Source organism: Lutjanus erythropterus, chromosome 12, assembly GCF_056507025.1.
Source record: "Lutjanus erythropterus isolate fLutEry1 chromosome 12, fLutEry1.hap2, whole genome shotgun sequence".
In the NCBI taxonomy this organism is placed as follows: Eukaryota; Metazoa; Chordata; class Actinopteri; order Lutjaniformes; family Lutjanidae; genus Lutjanus; species Lutjanus erythropterus.
In genome coordinates, this window is record NC_139328.1 from 38,705,239 (window position 1) to 38,725,494 (window position 20,256).

The 20,256-nt window shown below is 39.5% G+C and overlaps 2 protein-coding genes across 2 annotated transcripts; one reads left to right on the top strand and one right to left on the bottom strand.

Moving 5' to 3' along the window:
- Positions 1-3,142: 3,142 nt before the first annotated feature.
- On the bottom strand, positions 3,143-15,102 carry LOC146318473 (uncharacterized). Its single transcript, XM_084733140.1, has 5 exons — positions 13,866-15,102; positions 9,387-10,576; positions 6,625-6,780; positions 5,935-6,033; positions 3,143-3,653 (listed from the first exon to the last, which is right to left on the bottom strand). The coding sequence occupies exons 1-5, from the start codon at positions 14,032-14,034 to the stop codon at positions 3,354-3,356; spliced, it is 1,914 nt and encodes a 637-aa protein (XP_084589266.1). The 5' UTR covers positions 14,035-15,102; the 3' UTR covers positions 3,143-3,353.
- Positions 15,103-16,812: 1,710 nt separating this feature from the next.
- Positions 16,813-19,492, top strand: LOC146318474 (uncharacterized). The gene is made up of 2 exons (XM_084732725.1): positions 16,813-17,717; positions 18,477-19,492. The coding sequence occupies exons 1-2, from the start codon at positions 16,839-16,841 to the stop codon at positions 18,801-18,803; spliced, it is 1,206 nt and encodes a 401-aa protein (XP_084588851.1). The 5' UTR covers positions 16,813-16,838; the 3' UTR covers positions 18,804-19,492.
- Positions 19,493-20,256: the final 764 nt, after the last annotated feature.

Here is a 20,256-nt window from a genome sequence, read left to right on the forward strand (position 1 = left end):
GTATCCATCAAACAAATAGTGGAGTAAAAAGTACATTATCTGATTCTAAAATGTAGTGAATATTTCTAATTTGTGTAACTATATACTTTTATATAGTATGCTCACTGCTCACCACCACCACCAGCTCTGGTTTGGTTGAAATAAACTCTTAATTCACAAAGTTAGATGTGAAAATATTCTGGCCTCTCACTCCTCTCCTGACATTTTCACATTTAACTCACTGTGCAGCACTGCTCGGCCTTATTGTCAGGACACAGTTTTCTTCAAATAAAAGTGTAGACACTCTGGCAGACAGTATATTTCATATGGAACTATATTTGCTCAGCAGTGTAGTAGTGGTGTAGTAGGGTAATCACATAGGTGCTAAGATGGGTACCAATGGTCAGGGGTGGAAGTAACTAATTAAGAGTATTAAGTAGTTTTTTGGGGCATTTGTACTTTTATGAGTAGATTTTCAAGTCTGTACTTTTACTCGTACTTTGGTATGCATTTCACTGTGTACTCTACATAGTTACTATTAAAATAATAATAGAGTACTGAGTACAGTTTGAATTAATATCCAAACCTTTCATCTGTATTTTTGTAGTCAATAATGCTATTTGATCACGGGCCAATGAATAACCAGCACATAACACCTGAGATTTCTTCTCTTGATGTGTTACTGCAGCAGGTTCAGGTGTGTAGTGGTGACAGTGACCACCGACCAGAACAGAGCAGGAACTGGCTGAAGATTTGTAGAAACAGAAACCGCTTTGATTGAATGACTGCAACTGATAATTCATTAATCAGTCCCTCCAGGATTTCACAGGGGTTTTTTGGGGGGGTTGTTTCAGTCTAAAATGCCTGATTTCATGGCAGCTTTTCTGAAAAAAAAAATGGTGCATGTTGCAGTGTTTCTAAAGTATTTTTGCAATGAAATTGTGTGAGAAAGTGAAAATTGCATCAAAAAGTTGCAGTTTTTCTGTATAATTCAGAAATTAACTTGTTTTGTGGGAGAATAAAACCACTACTGCTAATCGTATATTTTAATAAAGTGTGATGGTTGGATGCTCACTCTTTTGAAGTTGCTTCACCTCAGTTTCTGAGCTATTTAAAGTCAGCTGTGCTCATTTTTAAAGCTGCACTAATCACTGCTGTTATTTCAACAATAGACCAAGTATGCAAAGTGAAAGGTATCACAGGAATCACAGAGAATTATCACCAACTCTGCAGCTCTATTAAACCTTTCAGTGTTATTAGCCCATAGGTAAAGAATGCAGCTTTAAAGGGATCATTAACCCAAAAAATAAAAATCTGTCATTATCTACTCAGTCCTGTAGTTTCACAGGAAAAGTGTTGCAGAATCGCCCAAACAATGGAAGTGAATGGTGACCAGTTTTCAGATGGAAAAAGCAACAGAAGAAAAACATCAAATGTCTCCATACTGCTCATCTGGTGTAATCCAAGAGTCCTACAGCCCCATCATGCTGTTCACACACCGTCACACCACACACACCCAGTTCAGACAGTGTGTGTGCTCACATGAACATGGCTCCAAGCTGAGGATCTACAGTGAAGATTCGGGTTAAAAACATGGTGTAAATTATGTTTTTCATGTCAATTTGGCATATTGGTGCTTTAGGAGACTAGAATTACACCAGATGAGCAGTATGCAGTAGTTTTATGTTGTTTTTTCATTTGAAAACTGGTCACCATTCACTTCACACAGATTCTGCAACACTGTTTTCCCGTGAAACTCCAGCAGTGTTTTGTGGACTAACAAAATAAACCCGACCTAAAGTCAGCATGAGGATGAGTAGATAATGACTGAACTTCAACTTTTTGTGAACTATCCCTTAAAGTCATATATTTAAATCAATTCTATATGTATATTATTGAAAGTACTTTACTCAGAAACAACCAGTAAGAAATTGACTCAATTTTTATGAATTACAAAAAAGTAACTTTTATTGGTTAATACCAAAAGCAGTGATACTCAGGGGTAAGTAATAACATAAAATGTTCACCATGACCCAGCCCAGTGGTTCCCAAACCTTTTCTGGTGTGCCCCCTTCAGAAGTTGAAAAAGTTCACCTCCCCAACTCAACATTTTTTTTATAATCAATCATTATCAATAATTGGAGAGCAACTGATAAAGAAGGATTCAGTTCAGCATGATAGCATCAGCAAACTCTTGCCTGTTTATTTCCCTGACATTAATCATATTCATTCAAAATTGTTTCTACTCTGGTCATCTGCACCCCCCCAGGGGAGCCCGCCCCCTGAGTTTGGGAACCACTGATCTAGCCAATTGATTTTAAAACCAAATCAGGTCAACACTTTAATTTCCATCAAACTGAAAAAAACAAAAAAACAAAAATGACAATATGTCTTCACCACTTATGACATCTATCATCATTTTCTTTATCTTTTTTTCCTGTGTGATAAAGCCAAACATTTCCGGCAGAGTCATAGTATTATATACTATAAACACTGTTGATGTAGAAATCTGAGAACAGATAAACTAAACAAACAGTGGAAAGATCAGATTTCTGATTTTAGTTTTACAGAATTAGAATTCTCTGCTTCTATTCTGCATGCTGTATGCCAGTGCCATACTGTATGTAAACCTATTCAGTAATGAACATTCTCTCCTAAACTAAAATGTAAGCTTACAAAATGTATAAAAGCAAAAGTCATTTTTTATAACATTAAAATGTGTTTCAGTATTAGTTTCCCATAAGAGAGAATCATAAAAGAGTTTGTCATGAAAACATGTAAATATAAAACTTTGATCTACAGTTGAACATGTCTCAATAGGTAAGAAAAGTTTTACAGGTTATACATCACTCGATCTCAGCAGGGACAACTGAGCTTTAAGGCCTGAAACCTGCTGAAACCCATCAACATTCAGGTACAGCTCAGAGTTTTAACCAGAGCTGCAGTGAGACGTCGAGTCAATGATCCAAAGAAAATTAGTTGCTGACTATTATGATAATCGATTAATCGTTTCAGTTCTTTTTTAAGCAAAAGTGCTGCTTCCAGCTTCTTAAATGTGCTGCTTTTCTTTGTCATTTATGACAGTAAATGAAGAGTTTTGGGGGCTGATGGTTGGACTAAAGATGCAATTTGAAGATGTCACTTTGGACTCTTCAAAAATTCTTTTTAGAGACTAAATGATTAATTGTGAAATAATCTGCAGATTACTCAATAATGGAAAGAATGGTTGGTTGCAGCCCTAACCCTTGGTCATTAAGACGGTTCTTACAAACTACAGACATATTCAGGAGGATCCTTTACAGCTCCTACATGTAGCACAGTAACAAAACAGAGTGTCAGCTGAGTGGAGTCAGACCAGCAGCTCAGGGCATAGTTTAGGTGAGCAGTTTGTTCTTCAGGCTGATGTATTTAGATGTCGGTTTTGGCTGCAGCATATCAAGTCCTACCAACAGTCTCTGAAAGACTTCAAATGTTCTGGAAAGTTTGGGAGGATAGTCCAGATTTAGGGCGTAGGTCAGGCCGAGGAGAAGGCAGCAGGCTCTGGACATGTTATCCAGACCGGTCAGCACCGGGATTCCATCGATGATGATGCCCACTGCGTCGGGCTGGTGACACAGGTAGATCTTCATACTCTGTGTTTTAAGGTCCTCGTGCACCGTGTCCTCTGCTGTTCTCTGGAAAACATGCAAATACTCACATCAATACACAGTGGAAAATGTATCAACTACAGGAGGTCAGTAGAGTGATTACTAACTGTAATGACATATCTTTTTTCTCTGGAACTGTAGCAAATTACAAAAACATTTACTATTATCTCTCCCAGGCGTAATCATGTGATTGGTCCTGTGTGTGAGGGTATGTGTGCTAGAGGCGACACCCGACAGTACCCGAAGGTTCAGGTCGGGTTGGGCCTTATTTTTCACATACTTCATGGGCTCACGTTGGGATTGGACTAGGGATTAATCCCAGGAAATGGGATTCTCAGCAATGCCCCTCCAAACCATTTTTGTTTCCCGTAAAATAGAAAGAGGGAAAAAAAACAACAACCTTTTTTAAATATTCAGAAAATGCAGGAATTTATGGGAATATATATTTAGAAAATATGTGGGCTTAGTTTACTTTCTTTGAATATATCCAACAGCTGCATATGCACGCTGGTGGAATGTGTGTGTGTGTCAGTGGAGCACACCAAGCACTTTAATTAACAATTAACAAGCACAAAACACCATGAATTCAAACACATCTGACTGTTGAAAGTGCTTAATGCAGTAGCTGTGGCTCTATCATCTGAATTAGACTAACACAACACAAGTTCTGCTACCAGTTTTACATAGAAATACTTAAAATTTCTAAACAGTAAAGACGCAAAATGTGCACTGCGCTGTCTGAATGAGGGACCAATACTGGACTGAGGTTCAATAAGCTGTGACATTTAAAATTTCAAACAAAACACCAAGTGAAGCCCAAAGCTTCAGGATTAGTGCTTTATCTAAAACACTTCTTGGTGAAATGCAGGCAGAGCTGGCAGCAAAAGATGGATTTACAAACATTTTACAAAACATTGCCATCACAAAATGCTCACAGAAAAATGACTCCCAGAAAAATCTGAAGAATCCATCCAGAATCCCACACCAAGTGAATGAATCATTTTTATACCTTTGGTTTTGAACTTTGAGTGATCACTGACTTTATCAAACCGATCTGACACTGTGGTGTGGACTGTGCCAACCTTCTGCTGGAGATGCACCAGCCTGATGCAAACACAATCTGTCTCAGCTCAATATAGTGAGGTTAAACGCACCAAATGACCTGCTTTAACAAATAATATTAGTTTAGAATATGAAGAGTTGTAAAATATCACTTCCACAAGGAAGATCAGTCACACAGTGACAGATGACAGGCAGTGACCCTCACAGCTGCAGCAAAGGTCAAGCTGCAGCGCAGTTTATTTTCACAATGACTACAATGTTGATTAATGGTGAAATAGCTTCTTCTGCCTCAACAACTATTTATACCACCAGATAACACACTAAAGCAGCAAGGTTTGGAACACACGTTTCTCCTGGTTACATATAACATCACCTGAAATATGACCAATGGTTTTCACAGTTGCTGAAATTATAGGCTGCCTTAAATTTCCCTTGATAATGTGCTTCTTTTCAGGAGATAGAGAACGTCTGATTTTCAGCAAAAATATTCATCCCTAGTCCTGGCTGTATAATACTATTACCACTACTACTACTACTACTACTACTACTACTACTACTACTACTAATAATAATAATAATAATTATTATTATTATCTGTCTGTCTGGTAAGAAAAATGTCAGGCTGTAATTGGGTTTGTTCTGAAATATGTTAATGAGGGTTGGGTTTGGGTTGGTTTTGGGCAGAATGTGTGTGTGTGTGTGTGTGTGTGTGTGTGTGTGTGTGTCTGTGAGATCAATGAACCTGCAGCTGGTCCACAGCTTATCTCTCATACTATTGGAGCCATGAGTCTAATTTTTTTCATGTTTATGACTGTCTGCTGAAGGACCTCTGTGATTCACAATTTTAAAAAAACACTTTTTCTATGGCCATCAATCAGAAATGCAAGTTTTTCCGCATTTAGAGCAAAAAAATAGCAGGACGTCCTTGGGAACTAAAGTGGGTGTGTCATATTCTACAGATGAATTGTGCAACACCCTCTGTTGATGACATCTTTGATTTCTGCTCAAAACTGGTGGAAATGATGCAAGACATCTCTAGATTAAGGCCTCATGCTGACTTAATGTTTGAAAGGATGTCTCGGAAAATGATTCATACTCTCATCTGTGTGCTACAGAAACAGTTAACATGCCATCACCAGAGCACCACACAGAAATCAAACATATTTTTAGGTTCTGGAAAGTAACGATGGCAGAGTTCTCAAAACTACAATAAGACTTAACATAGTGGAATTAGGACAATACTTACGTAATACTCAGAGATGAGCTCCTGAACACTCTCCCCCATGTACTCGATGAGGCATCTCAGAGTCACATCCCTCTTCTTCACCACTGAGGCATGTGGGTCCTACAGTCAGTCAGTGGACATGAGTAAGAACTAGGGATGTGCACGATTAGTCAACTACACAGGTAATAGTCACCATCCTCACTAGTTGGCACCAGAAACACTAGTCAGTTAAACTATTTAGCAATATTTTATTCATGCACAATGCCAGTTAACTGTTGCTTCTAAGATGTTATGCAGCCGCCCGCCACTAGGCAGGGATGGCAGCACCAAAGCGTATGCCCCAGTGGCCCTGGATGTTTTTATCAGCAAAGTCGGACAGGTGACAGCTCATAAAAACCAGCGTGGTTTTGATACAAAAAAAGGTAATAAGGTTGAATGTAGACTGCGTCAGAATAAACTGCTGTATAACCACTCGACTGGAGCAACATGTGACCACATTCAGCACAGACACACACATTAACCTGCAAGCAGAGGTTAGCCACACCGTGTGTCAGGCTAACTTAGCAGTTACAGGCTGAGAATGACAAGTACCAACAGGATGTCTTGATGAAGAACAGGTTTTTTTCCTCAAACCATTATGTACACACATTCATCCTATTGTTTTGGGTGAACTTATTATTAGACTTAAACTTTTCACCACATTGACCTCACCTTTATCAGATCAATCAGCACACTCTTCATGCGCTGTCCCACAGCTCCTCCCTTTGAGCTGAATAACTCCAGAAACTTTGGTGTGTACCTGTCCAGCTGGGAGGTAAATGTGGACTCCAGTGGAATAGTGTTGCACCTTCGAAACTCCTCATTTATCTGGAAAACAGGATTTTGCTGATTACTTATTATTTCATGCCTCTGTAAATCTGGAAAAATCTTTTGGTACGTTTTGCCCTGCTGGGAGGTTTCTATGTGTCTGCTGCTGCCAGAAGGGTTTTAAGACCTCAGGACATTCAGTATACATGCGTACAGTAATGATCAGAGTAAGTGTCTGTCTAACTTACATAAGAGGTGTATAAAGACTATAATACACTTTCATTGAACATAATAAAAGCAGTCTTTAACTTTAAAAAATATATAATCTATTAATGATATTAATGTGCATCAGCACACTGTTGTATTACCAAAAAGTGTTAATTTACTTAGATATGACATTTTCAATAATAAAATAACATTTATGACATTTCTTTAAGAAAAGTTAATCTAAATTATATGTAACATTAATATCTCTATGAGGGAATCTGTTGACTTTGATCAGGTCTTGAACATAGTAAGGCCTCTAGGGAGAAGAAACCAAACAGTGCACATGGAATACCCGATCTTCTAATACATACAGGTACTGGAGCAACATACTGTATGCTGTCACTCAGATGTCTTTTTCAGGGAGGTCCCTGCTTATTTCATACACAAGTTCTGTATGTGTTCCAACAGCGTGGCTTCGTAGTAAACAACATCAGGTACTAGACTGATCTGTCTACAGTCCAGACCTGTCTCCAAGTGAAAATGTGTGGAGCATAATGGAGCACAAAATGCGACAAAGACACCAGACTGTTAAACACCTTAAGTCATATACCAAACAAACAAATGAGAAAGAATTTCACTTTCAAAACTTCAACAATTAGTGTCTTTAGTTCCCAAACACTGACTGTCAGTGAAAAGTGGTGTATCACAGTGGTAAACATGCTGCCATCCCAGCTTCTTTGACATATGTTGCAGGCATTAAATTCAGAGTGTATATTTACAAAACTCAATAAAGTTTTATCAGCTTGAACATTAAATATCTTGTCTTTGTAATATATATAACTGAATATAGCTTGAAAAGAATTTGCAAATCATTCTTTATTTAGGTTTTTTTTTTTCTTAAGTTATGTTTTTGGGCTTTTCTTGCCTTTATTAGATAGGACAGCTGAAGAGTAGAAAGGAAAGGGGGGTGAAGAGAGAGAGGATGACATGCAGCAAAGGGCCACAGGCAGGAGTCAAACCAGCAGCCACTGCAGAGAACTGACAGGCTCTATACATTTGTTTATGTTTTGTAGGATTGACACCCAGTCCTATTTATTATCCCAGTCATTACCCCAGGTCTAATCACACTGAGCTCACTTTCTTGATGAGTTTGTTTTTAATTAATTAACTGATGTGATAAAAAAAAGAGGGTTTCGCATTTGGCTTGAGCTGTATCCATTTTTTCATACCTTCATAACCTCCTGACATTTTACTGGGGTATACAGTATTATGACTGTATTTACATAAGACTTTGTGTGAAACAGCTCACCTCTACTGTGTTCCATTGTACTATAGTACTGTCTTAACATAGGTGGAGCTGATCGTCATAGTGATGTTATTCCCACAGCTAGGAAACAACACACACACACAGGAGCTCTGCTTCTTCAGAAGCTGTGGCTTCTCACTGTACATTTACTGCCAGGTGTACAACTTTACTGGTCACCTTTTCCTCATGTCAGTGTGCATTCACCGTCACTCCCTACCACCACAGACAGTAATTAGTTTAATTGCTACTTTACTTCTCTCACACTCACTAAAGTTACACACTCACTACAATATAATCCTCTAACCCAGTGTTTCCCAATCCTGGTCCTCAGGGCCCACTGTCCTGCATGTTTTAGATGTTTCCCTGCTCCAACACACCTGATTCAAATGATCAGGTTGTTGTCAGGCTTCTGCAGAGGCTTGATGACGAGCTGATCATCTAAAACATCTAAAACATGCAGGACAGTGGGCCCTGAGGACCAGGATTGAGAAACACTGCTCTAACCAGTCAGCAGTCTGCAGTGTTTGTTAGTTTACCTTTATCATCTGGACTAAATCCGACATACAACCAAAGAGGCCTTTTCCCTTCCCCTTAGCCCTGTAACTTTATGCCCCAGATGCCATGCTTCTTCTTCTTTTGAAAGCTGTTTGTTTGCTCAGCTGCACTGCTGTGTAGAGACTGACCCCTGCTGGCATGTGCTACACTCTACAATACACCATCTCCCTATCAGTTTAATGTAAAGGAGCATCTATACTCAGGAAAGAAGTGAAAATCATTTCTTGGTATACCGTAATACCTTTATACCACTCAATTTCACATCATGACTGACGGCTCACACGGCTCATTATGTAGTTGGCTGGGTGAATGGGTGGGACTTAAATACAGCGGCTCCAACCCTAAGCTCTTCTACACACTCTGGTTTTAAATGATGTCACCAGTGCAACATGGCAGTGCTCAAGATATTTCAGCTTAATTTTTGTACAGCAGGAGGAAGTGGAAACGTGCTGTCCATCTTTGAGCAGTTAATGTTTTTTAAACTGTTCCCCATCTAATGAATCTTTCACTCTCAGCTCCAGTTGGGAACCACTATACTACACTAAGGTGTAAAAGTGTTTCCAGGTATCACAAGAAGATCATTCAATCATTGATTTACCTGTATGGGATCAAACAGGGCAGGCCATCTCTCTTTGATTTCTGCTACTTGCATGGACTGGCCAACCACCTCCATTCTTCTACAGCTGTATGTTCTTGACATCATGTCATTTATCATCTGAACATTGTCCTTACTCTTGCTTGCTGCAATAAGCTCGAGTCTCACAGTCTCCAGGCTGGCATCTGTTTCACCGGCTGGATGTGGGGGCAAGAAGTTGACCTCAGATTTCCTTGGTTTCTTGATATTTTTGGCAGGTTTTCTGTCACCCTCCTGTTTATGTTTCATTGTATTTATCAGCAGTTCAGGGTTTCCGTGTGCTTTAAGTTTGTTCCGGTAGTTTCCACATTTGTGTTTTAGGCTTTGCTGCCACCCATAGCATCCATTAAAGGAGCCGGGCTCCCTCAAACACGGATGCTTTTCAATTAGTGCCTGTGCAACAGCAGCCCTCTGTGGATCGTTGGGATAAGCTGTGTAGGAAAACATGGCCTCTGCAAGACGCTCCAGAATGTCCGATTTGACACTCTGGGATGTCAGCAGGCTTCCATCTTTTAGAAAATTTGCATTACCTTGCCTCAAAGCCATCTCTGTATTGTAGGAGAAGGTTGGAATGGGAAAGATGGCAGGCCAGGGGTTCTGCCTCTCAGTGACATGTGGACTGGGAATCAGGTTGTCTTGTGGACCCAGAGAGAGCAACTTGTCGTGTGATCCCATAGAGAGCAGCTTGTCGTGTGAACTCATAGAGAGGAGCTTGTCGTGTGAACTCATAGAGAGGAGCTTGTCGTGTGAACCCACAGACAGCAGATTGTCATGCGGACCCACAGAGAGCAGACTGTCATGAGGACCCACAGAGAGCAGATTGTCTTGTGAACTCACAGAGAGCTGATCATCTACAGAAGACACGTCGGATGTGTCAGGATTGCGTTCCTGAGGGACTGTGGTCATTATAATGCCTGGTGGCACATGTACTACTTTGAGTGTGTCTTTATCCTTCAGATCACTTGTAGAAGTTAGTGTGAAGAAGTCATCAAAATCAGTATCTTTGTACTGAAGACTTATGGCCGTGTTGATGGAAAATGCTTGTTGAAACACTTTAATCAAGTCCTCCACAGATGAGGGGAGGCCATTTTGGAAAGTTATCTTCTTGATATCATTATCGATGAGAACTCGAAATCTCATAGCTTGTTGCATATCTGCAAGTAAAGGAAACACACAAACTGTCAGACATTGACAGGGTGAAATGTTTTCCTGTGGTTTTAAAATAACCTCATCCAATGATCATACATATTTTTTCCAAGGAAACTTTGACCATAACCTCAAGCTGCAAAAATAGATTGGTCATTTGAGAACATAGAATCATACACCAAAACAAGCTGATGGATGAATGACAACCATGTCACTGACTATAACTAGTTGTTGTAACTAACTGGTTATGTTTCATTTTGGTCAATCAGATCACCTGCTTTGCCTGGCTACACACAGCCAGCTGATAAAAAAGGTCAAACAATCAGCAAAACAGTCCAAGAATGGACAGCTGAAGCTCCTGCAGGTCTACAAGAATGTTTTATATGCACCGACTGGCAGATGAGACGAGAAGAGAAGAGAAACACATCAATCTTGAAGAATGTACATCAATAATGACAACATACATCAAATGTGTTGAAGCCAAGCAGGCTGCGGTGACGCCCCCCCTCCCCCCATGAAAACATTTCCTGCTTGTGCTGCTTCATAATAAAAGTGTTTAAATAATGAAACACAGAACTTTTAAAGGAATTTAAGGAAACGGTGTGTTTATCCCAGAGATGTATATGAAAGGTTTATCCACCACTTAACAGCCACTCGACTCAAGCCTGCTCAAGCTTATCTTCAGTTAAAAGACACACCTTCAAGTAGGTAGCCTTGTTGTAATGGAAATGCAAGCCCCTGCCATGCTGGGCTGACGAGCTGAGTCAAACTGAGCTGAGCCAGGTCAGCTCTGTGTATGGAAAAGGGCCAAGAGTGAAGCTGGTAGGCCTGATAACATGTCTGGCTGTGTCCTAAAGACATGAACCAACCAGTTGATAGATGTCATTACTGACATCTTTAACATATCACTGTCACTGGAAAGTGTTCCCACCTGCTTCAAGACAGCCACCATCGTCCCTGTGCCTAAAAAGTCTGCAGCGTCTAGTCTAAATGACACTGCCCTGTGGCTCTACACCCTCATTCTGATGAAGTGCTTTGAGAAAATGGTTCTCTAGTGCATAAAGAACAGCAGCCCAGTTAGCTTGAACCCTCACCAGTTTGCGTTCAGAACCATCAGATCCACAGAAGATCTCCACTGCCCTCCATTCAAGTCTGTGCTCGCAACACTTACATCAGATCAGCCATTTGATGATTTCAGTTCATTGTGCTCATTGAACACAATGTTCCCCATTAAGCTGAAAACTCAAGGCTTATTGGATTGGATCACAAACAGACCCCAGACAGTTTGGATTGGCTGTCTCATCACCTCAGCATCAGAGTCTGTGGTGCACAGGGATTTAATAACAATATAAAATTATTTTAGAATTACCCTATTTCTAGTGGGTTAATTCTTATTATACTTAGCCTGCATATCATGCTTGCATGAGAGGACAAGTCTTCCCAAGCAATGACATCAACTAGCAGTCACATTCTTTTCCTCACTCATACTCTTAATCACACTTTTTGGTTTATGTAACTAAAATACTACCCCCTTTTCTGTTTTGCTACTGTAAATTTGGACAAGTCCTGATTCTGATTTATTTATTTTGAGGCATCAAAATAACAAATTACATTTACTCTTGTTACTGGAAGTTGTTTCATAGGCTTTTTGTACTTAGAGAAAAAAGTAATGGTAACACCTCGATTTACAGGTCCTATAATTTCATGGTAAATGGGTAGTAATTACCAACTAATATATCTGAAAATTTCTTATTAATTCCCCACAAACTACCTAAAAAAGGTCATATATTTCATGGTTAAGTATGTGATAATTAGCAAGTGTGATTTCCATGTAGTTGGTGGTAATTAAAAAGTAATATATTTGAAATTTCTTTGAATTTACCTGCAAATGCCCCCAAATTTCATGGCAAGAATACATGAAATTACACTTGTGAATGATCACATACTTACCATGATGTTTGGGGATAATCTGGGTAATTTCTTAGAAACTTCTTGGTGATTACCATCTATTTACCATGAAACTGTGGGACCTGGAAACTGAAGCGTTACTCACAAAAACAGTAAGTTTACTTTACTGACCTACTGAATAGAGCTGCAACTATTAATCAATTAATAATCAATTCTTAAATCAATCACCTAATTTGATAATTGCTTACTCGGTTTGACTTTTTAAGAAAAAAGTCAAAAATAATGAATAAAAATAGTTGTGAGTTGCAAGCCCTGCTACTCAGTACAGACTAAGTAGGTCTACATCTTACATAAGTACAAATAGTAAGGTAAATTTCTTTGCAGTAAAGGTACTTTTACCTGAGTAGACTATTATTATGCTCTTTCTATCTCTGTTGAGTTTTGCAGTTAAGCAACAGACATTTAAAGGGTTAATATTCTGAAAATGAATGAATATTTGGCATTAATGATCAGGACAGATGCTGGTTAAAAATTGATTCAGTCGAAGTGGAAAATAATATTAATGTATAAATTGTTTATGGCAGTTTTTCTACAGTGGCCATTTTTGTGTCCCAAAGGTGCTGTGTGTGAGTTGTTTTTTTATCTGGCACTGTAAAACATAATAATGCAAATCAAAGCTGTAACTCATCATTGTCATATCCAAGGCTGTGATAACCCCTTTCAAAGAAATACCATTAACACTTAGTATATGGAAATTAATCGATTTTTTTTTTCATAAAAACACCAGGGGAATTATGTAAGTAAATTTAAAATTCTGTAAATGAATGAATCAATGTATGATCAGAACAGACGTTGGTTAAACAATTGCTTTAGTCAAAGTGGAAAATAGTAATAATGTTTTTAAATCATTTTTATGGCAGTTTTCCTACGGTCACAATTTTTGGTCCCGCAGGTGCTGTATGTAAACTTCGTGGCGTCTTGTTTGGGATTTTTGGTCTTACTTCCGGTGTCAGCTCCGTCAGCGGGAATCAAACATCATGGCCTGGCAGCACTGCGGGATAACAGCGCTTGTCTCAGAAATATCGCAAGATTCGGTCTGGGAGGTGACGAACCACGGCTCGTAGTGATCAACCACGTAACAATAACACTGCTCACCACCTTTGTTTCGTCTTCCGCTTTTACTCTGAAGGAACTAGTGCTCAACTTCCGATGTCCATTTGGTTTGACTTGACGCAGCCGCGGGAAGCTACACTGTTGTTCCCCTCACTGCAGCAGCAGTGCTCCTGCTGCTCCCTCTGCTGCTTTAAATGGTGTAAAATAACACAAGACTGAGCTGAGACTTAAACCGGGTCTGTACAGTCAGCAGAATGTAGACAAATAAGTGCAAACCTGTTTTGTTGGAGATGGACTGAGACCTCTCATCCTCCAGCAGCCTCCGCTGGCGGTTCATCTCTTCTTCGTAGTTTGATATAGTTGTTTCCAGCAGGCCGAAGATCTCATCAACAGCCACAGAGAGCCGCTGGTTGATGAAAGTTTTCAGCGTGTGCAGGGTGGACATTTTCACAAGAAAAGTGGCATGAAGCGTGGTACAGATGTTGCACTCGAAGCTGCAGACTTCTTCTTCTTCTTCTTTTGGATTTTAAGGCGGCCGGCATCCATATGAGTTCCACTACCGCCACTTACTGGAGCGGAGGAGGAGCAGAGATGAACAGGGTGTAGCTGCAGAAGAGGAGGCTGTAGTTTCAGGAACGCATTTTCCGGAGTTTTTCGCTGCAGCGCCGCCCACCTACTTAATACCTTTTATTTAAGTCCTTCAAAAATCTACACTGCATGTATTTTGTAAGTCTGGACACACATGGTTATCAACTGCAACATGACTTGTGGAGGCATAAAACCACAATGCAGTAATTCTAGTTTGTATTGTTTTCTTGAATCTGTTTGTTGATTGTTGTTTATTTATGTGTGTGTAGAGTATCTCTTGATTCTGCTCCCAGGGTTATCCTTGCGTCTTGCTTCTATCCAACCTTTAAAATATTGTAGAAATCTAGTCAAGTTCATTTTACAGAAGTCTCTGTCAGTCTCTCAGGGCACTTTTCACATAGAGCAGGTCTACACCAGACTTTCACATTATGTAGATTGCAAGGCCATAACACATGAGTCTGAGTATAATGAGCTAATTCTGTAAATTATACAAATTGTAAATCTTAGTAACCAAGTTGAATTGCAAAGTAGTATTTGAATGGCAACTGACCCAGCAATATATTACCTACAGCCCTAATCTAGATGTTATGTTATTGCAAAGATAATACTTTATAAATGAGAAATAAATGCATTTAGTCTGAGTTAACAGGACATCTCATTGGTTTTATTTCCTCTCATCAGGAAAATGATATAGAACATTTTAGATTACTGAAATATAAGAATATCATTAAGATACTACTACATTTCTTCCATCATCTTTTTATTTATTTGGTGACCCAAATAAAAGCCAGTGTGACCCACCTGTGGGTCCTGACCCAGTGCTTGGGAATAACTGATTGTCCTGTGTTTTGCACATGGGGATGGGTACCGACATTCAGGTATTAAACGGGCCCAGAGCTGAACTGTTAAAAGTGTAGAGTAATCATAAGCTCTGGCGCTCTGCAGAGTGTAACATCATGCTGTTCACAGACAGGTCTGCTGTCCTGAGTTAGACAGACAGAGAAGGGATCCCTGGACCCCAGATCCAAGCAAGTTTGATTATTTTACCAGAAACGATGGGTACAAATCTTGCAAGAGTTTTGCCCATCAAGGGTTCCCTTGTAGACATGACGAAGAGAGGTGCACAGCTCCAGAAACAGAAAATCATTTCATGGTGGCTGATGTTGTTAATGTGGCAGGCCACCATAAATAAAACACACTCAGTCACAGCGAGAAGCTGAAACACTGATCACTGACCTGCAGAGATGGAAAAAGTACTCAGATCATTTACTTAAGTAAAAGTAATACCACAATGTAAAAATGTTAATTACAAGTAAAAATCCTGCTTGTAAAGTACTAAAGTAAAAGTAGTAAGTTAAGTAAAGTAACTACTTTTACTGGAGTACCTTACTTAGTACTTTTGTACTTTGTACGTTTACATGTTAAAATCACTACATGTTTCTCTGGGGGAGGATAGGGAGCCCCCAGACCCCCTACAGGGGATTGGTTTATGAACATGTCACCTTTTTCTCCTCTTATGAGTTTGCAGGTCTGTATTTACTAATGAAAAAGTACCAATAAGAGTACTGTACACAACAATTACAATTAAGGCAATAAAAATGTTGATTTTCCAAAAAAGGAAACAACTAATTGTTCACTGAAGAGACCTGTCTTATTTTCTCTTTTGTGTATTACTATTACTCTTAAATAAAGCAAAAGTAATTTAATGGAGAAAATTGCAGAGTGTGCAGTATTTCTTACATGATTACTTGATTAATCATCAGAATAATCAACAGATTACTTGAGTCTAATAGAATCAATAGTTGCAGCTTCATATGATTGCAAGCAAGCAACTGCAAGCCACTACTGACTGCCGCAGTCTCACCCGGTGTTGCGCTACACTACTTTGGTAACCGATTAGATGTTGTGACCTGCAGTGTTGGAAGATGTACTCCAGCTGTGACTGACTGATAGATTAAAATGCTGCTTATGCATTGCATCATTAGTATTAATGATGAACTTTATTAAATGTATTAAACATATCAGATACTTAAGTAAAGGATCTGAGTACTTCCTCTTACGTCACTAAAACATGTTGAAACGCCAGTGAACTCCACATCTGAGTATTTCAGTATTTCTTGCTTTGAAACTGCAGTGAGCATGTCTAAAAAAACATGGATTCAGTAAGGATGGGTATATGATGTTATAAACCTAAAGAACCAATCCCATTTATCAAGGGGGTGGAGTTTGTGGAAAGGGCAGGGACAACTTTCATATTCATGAATCCTTGAATACTAGACCTGTAGACCTATATGTAAGCCATTTTAACAAGGTATGTGAAAACAGTAGACACTATTTATAACTTCCTGTAGAGCATTACTATTTTGTGTTTTATTGCATGATCATTTCTACACAGCAGACTAATATTGAAACAAACATACAGGAGATAAAATTTGTTTTAGATTACATTTCTACGGAGCCCCTCTGGTGACATTGGATGAAAAAAAAATAATGCGTGGCCACGCATTACTATCTCGTGGCCACGAGATAATAACGCGTGGCCACGAGATACTTAATGCGTGGCCACGCACTACTATCTCGTGGCCACGAGATAATAACGCGTGGCCACGAGATACTTAATGCGTGGCCACGAGATAATAACGCGTGGCCACGAGATATTTAATGCGTGGCCACGAGATAGTTATTGTAGTCATCCCATGCAGACTGTTTATCATGGACAAGTTTGATTTAATTTCATTTTATTTTAATATGGGAATGAATTACAATGACATACTTAAGTCACTTGCGGCAAGGCATGGAGTAATTCTCAGCAAGAGACATTTAATTCGGCTGCTCAAAATGCATGGGCTTAAACGCAAGGAATATACTGATCTCGGGGAAGTAATAGATTTCATCGTTCACCAGATGGAAGGACCTGGGAGACTACATGGCTACAGGTGGATGTACAACAAGTGCTTAACGAATGGAATTCGTGCAAAAAAGGAAGATGTTCGCTTGATTCTGGCAGCTCTGGATCCTGACGCGTCAGCCACCCGTCGTTCCAGGAGACTGAACCGTAGGCAGTATTTTGCTCAAGGACCTAACTATATCTGGCATGTAGATTCTTACGATAAGTTAAAACCATATGGAATCTGCATCAATGGTTGCGTGGACGGCTTTTCGCGCAAAATAATTTGGTTGAAAGCAGCATACACAAGCAGCGATCCACGCGTCATAGGGGGCTACTTTATACAGGCCATCGAGGAGTTTGGTGGCTGTCCCCGGATCATCCGGACAGATTCAGGAACGGAGAATGTGGTTGTCCGAGATATCCAGACCTACCTCCGCCGCAGTGATGTGGACAGCAGAGCTGGTGAACAAAGCTACATCGCAGGAGCAAGTACTGCGAATCAGAGGATTGAAAGTTTGTGGGGTGTGCTGCGGAAAGAAGGCATGGAGTACTGGATACAGTTTCTGGGCGAAATGAAAGATGAGGGCCTGTGTGCTGGGGACTACCTGGACAAATCACTTGTGCAGCTGTGCTTTCGGAACATTATTCAGGTGAGGTTGAAAGTCTGTAGCTTAAGTGAACTGCTCTTACATCCATTTAACTGGTGTATTTATGTTAAACAAAGCACAAATATTAACAGTGATGTTAACACGGTACTTTTGTTAATTTACCAGTGCTAATGAGAGGTAAACAGATTTATTGCCTGCTTTCTGTGCTTGGAGGAACAACTGGTGCTCCTCCGGTTTGTTAAAAGATGAGGCAATTTGACAGTAAAAATGTATCCTAAGTCTAATTGATAAAGCTCTGTAGGCCCGAAGTCTTTATAGAGGCTACCAAGATAAAAGCTCAGACAAAATAACGTCGACCGAACTAATATTTAAGGAATTAAATGGGACTGACGGTATCGTAGCCTACTGTTTGTTTATACCGCGAATTGTATACGGAAGTGCCGGGCGCAGGGATGAAGTGACTTAGCGGTCTGCTAAAAAAAAATTGCAAGGGGCCAGTTTTTTCATTAAAAAACAAAAACAAAAAAACAATCATTGATTTAACCGTGAAATTGAATTTATGCACGTTGTCTTTCAACATCTGTAGGGGAGGGGTTAAAAACAACAGACTTATTAATCAAACGTTACAAATCCCTCCTCCGCTGTGTTTCAGGACCATGGACAGCTCCATACCTAGCCAACCCACGCAAACACGATAGGCTACGCAGCAAATAGCACTGTCCGTGGTACTGAAACACGGACCCCTCCCCCGCTGAGTCTTTAATCATTTCTTTTAACCTTAGGTACATATTCTCTTTGTAGGAGGAGCTTGATGAGATCAAGGCGGTCTGGAACAGCCACCGCATTCGGCCAACAAAGAATCACAATGTACCCAGTGGGATTCCTGACGTGATGTACACTGTGCCACAGCTCTGGGGTTCTGAGGACTTCATTGTTCCACATAATGATCTTGATGTCTGCAAAGAGGCATGCAAATTCCTCTCAGTCATCCCATGCGACGAAGATATATTTGACTTGTGTAATATGATCATGTCAGAGATGGGCCTTACTTTTCCCAAGGACATATCTCAAGCTCAAGAGTTTTACTTGACAATTCGGGAAGCTCTTCGGACCCTCATCTTTAACTGAGCAGCACGCAGCAAACTGCATAAGTGACAATTGAAATGATTAAAAATACCCTCCAGACACGTTTTAAGACTTCAAATACTCTGCTTTTGATAATAATTTGTCTGGCAAGGATTTCCACCAAAAATTTGTGGTCTGATTCTAATGTTTTTGTAATGTTTTTCATAACAATGACACAAATCAGGATAGGTTGGCTGTGAAAGGATCAGCAGTGGACAGCAAGTCTATAGTTCACCTTGTTTAAAAGTCTTGAAATTGCATTAATAAGCATACACCTTAATGCTTATAATCTGTTTTACTTTAGTTGATTCAAAGGCTTTGTATTCTGTTGTTCTTTTTGCTTATTAATCAATGATACGATGCCAATCTTGGCATATGCTGGCATAAGTTTATTCTGTGTACAGCTGCAGCACAGAAAATAGTGAACACATCTGTGTTTAATTGTATATCAAGGCTTATGGATAACACATGATGAATAAGCTTCTTTCTGCAGAAAAGGTAGGGGCATAGTCTTTAAGTTTATCTTTCTTTACCTGTGGTTTTGAAACTCAATTTAATTGTCAGTGTCACAGACATTGAATGAGTGTAAAATAAAATACATTTTCTTTTTACAGCTCTTGATTGCACTCACGTTTGTTAGCTGGGATTTGGACTGCCTTTAATGATGTGACCAATATTCTGTTTAAAGTATACCAGCAAATATAGTGCTATTGTACAATAAATGGTCTTAACACAATACTTTTCAGTGGTTTTTATTTCAACAGATATCTGGACAAAGACAGATTTTGTTTTGGACCAGTAAAAGATAAGCTAAAGTTGAACATTGTAATACTGGTATGAAAATACATGTCATTAAGCTGGATAACATGTACTTCTTAGCACAAGACTGAAGTCACTGACACTGGAATGTATAAGTCTCTAATAACTGAACAGTGATGGGATGTCCAAGCATATCTACCCCTGTGCAGAATCTATGTATCTCTTGCCAGTGTTCTGAAGCGCAGTCATCTGTTCTTGGAATTTCAGAAGTTGCTTAACACATCTACAAGCCTCTGTGCATACAAAGTATCTGCCAGAGTTTTCAAGATGGACTTCCAGCATTCAATAACAAACACAATTTTGTCTTCAGAAGCAGCAGGGTAGTGGTAGGAAGGTAACTGTTTACAACAAATGCAGATGCTTATCCCGGACCAGTAAAATGTGAACCTTGACAAATTGTAATACCAGTATGAACCTACAGTACTTGTCATTAAGCAGGTCAGAACTGACCTGAACTGTCTTCCAAATTAGTTTTCAGACTAGGAATTAAAGTGAACTTGGTGCTTAAAACAGTAACGTACTGTAGTTAAACATTAACTAACAAACATATGTCAGCATTTTCCATATTGAAAATTTCTGTTCTGTGGTTTCCTCCAAAGTGGCAGATCACAATGCAACACATTTTCTGATACTGTCA

Coding starts and splice junctions, on each gene's coding strand:
- LOC146318474 (XM_084732725.1), top strand. CDS start 16,839: ATGCGTGGCCACGAGATAGTTATTGTAGTCATCCCATGCAGACTGTTT. Junction 17,718..18,476: donor GCTTTCGGAACATTATTCAG/GTGAGGTTGAAA, acceptor TTCTCTTTGTAG/GAGGAGCTTGATGAGATCAA.
- LOC146318473 (XM_084733140.1), bottom strand. CDS start 14,034: ATGTCCACCCTGCACACGCTGAAAACTTTCATCAACCAGCGGCTCTCT. Junction 6,034..6,624: donor TGCTGATTGATCTGATAAAG/GTGAGGTCAATG, acceptor GACTGACTGTAG/GACCCACATGCCTCAGTGGT. Junction 3,654..5,934: donor AGCTCATCTCTGAGTATTAC/GTAAGTATTGTC, acceptor CATGTTTTCCAG/AGAACAGCAGAGGACACGGT.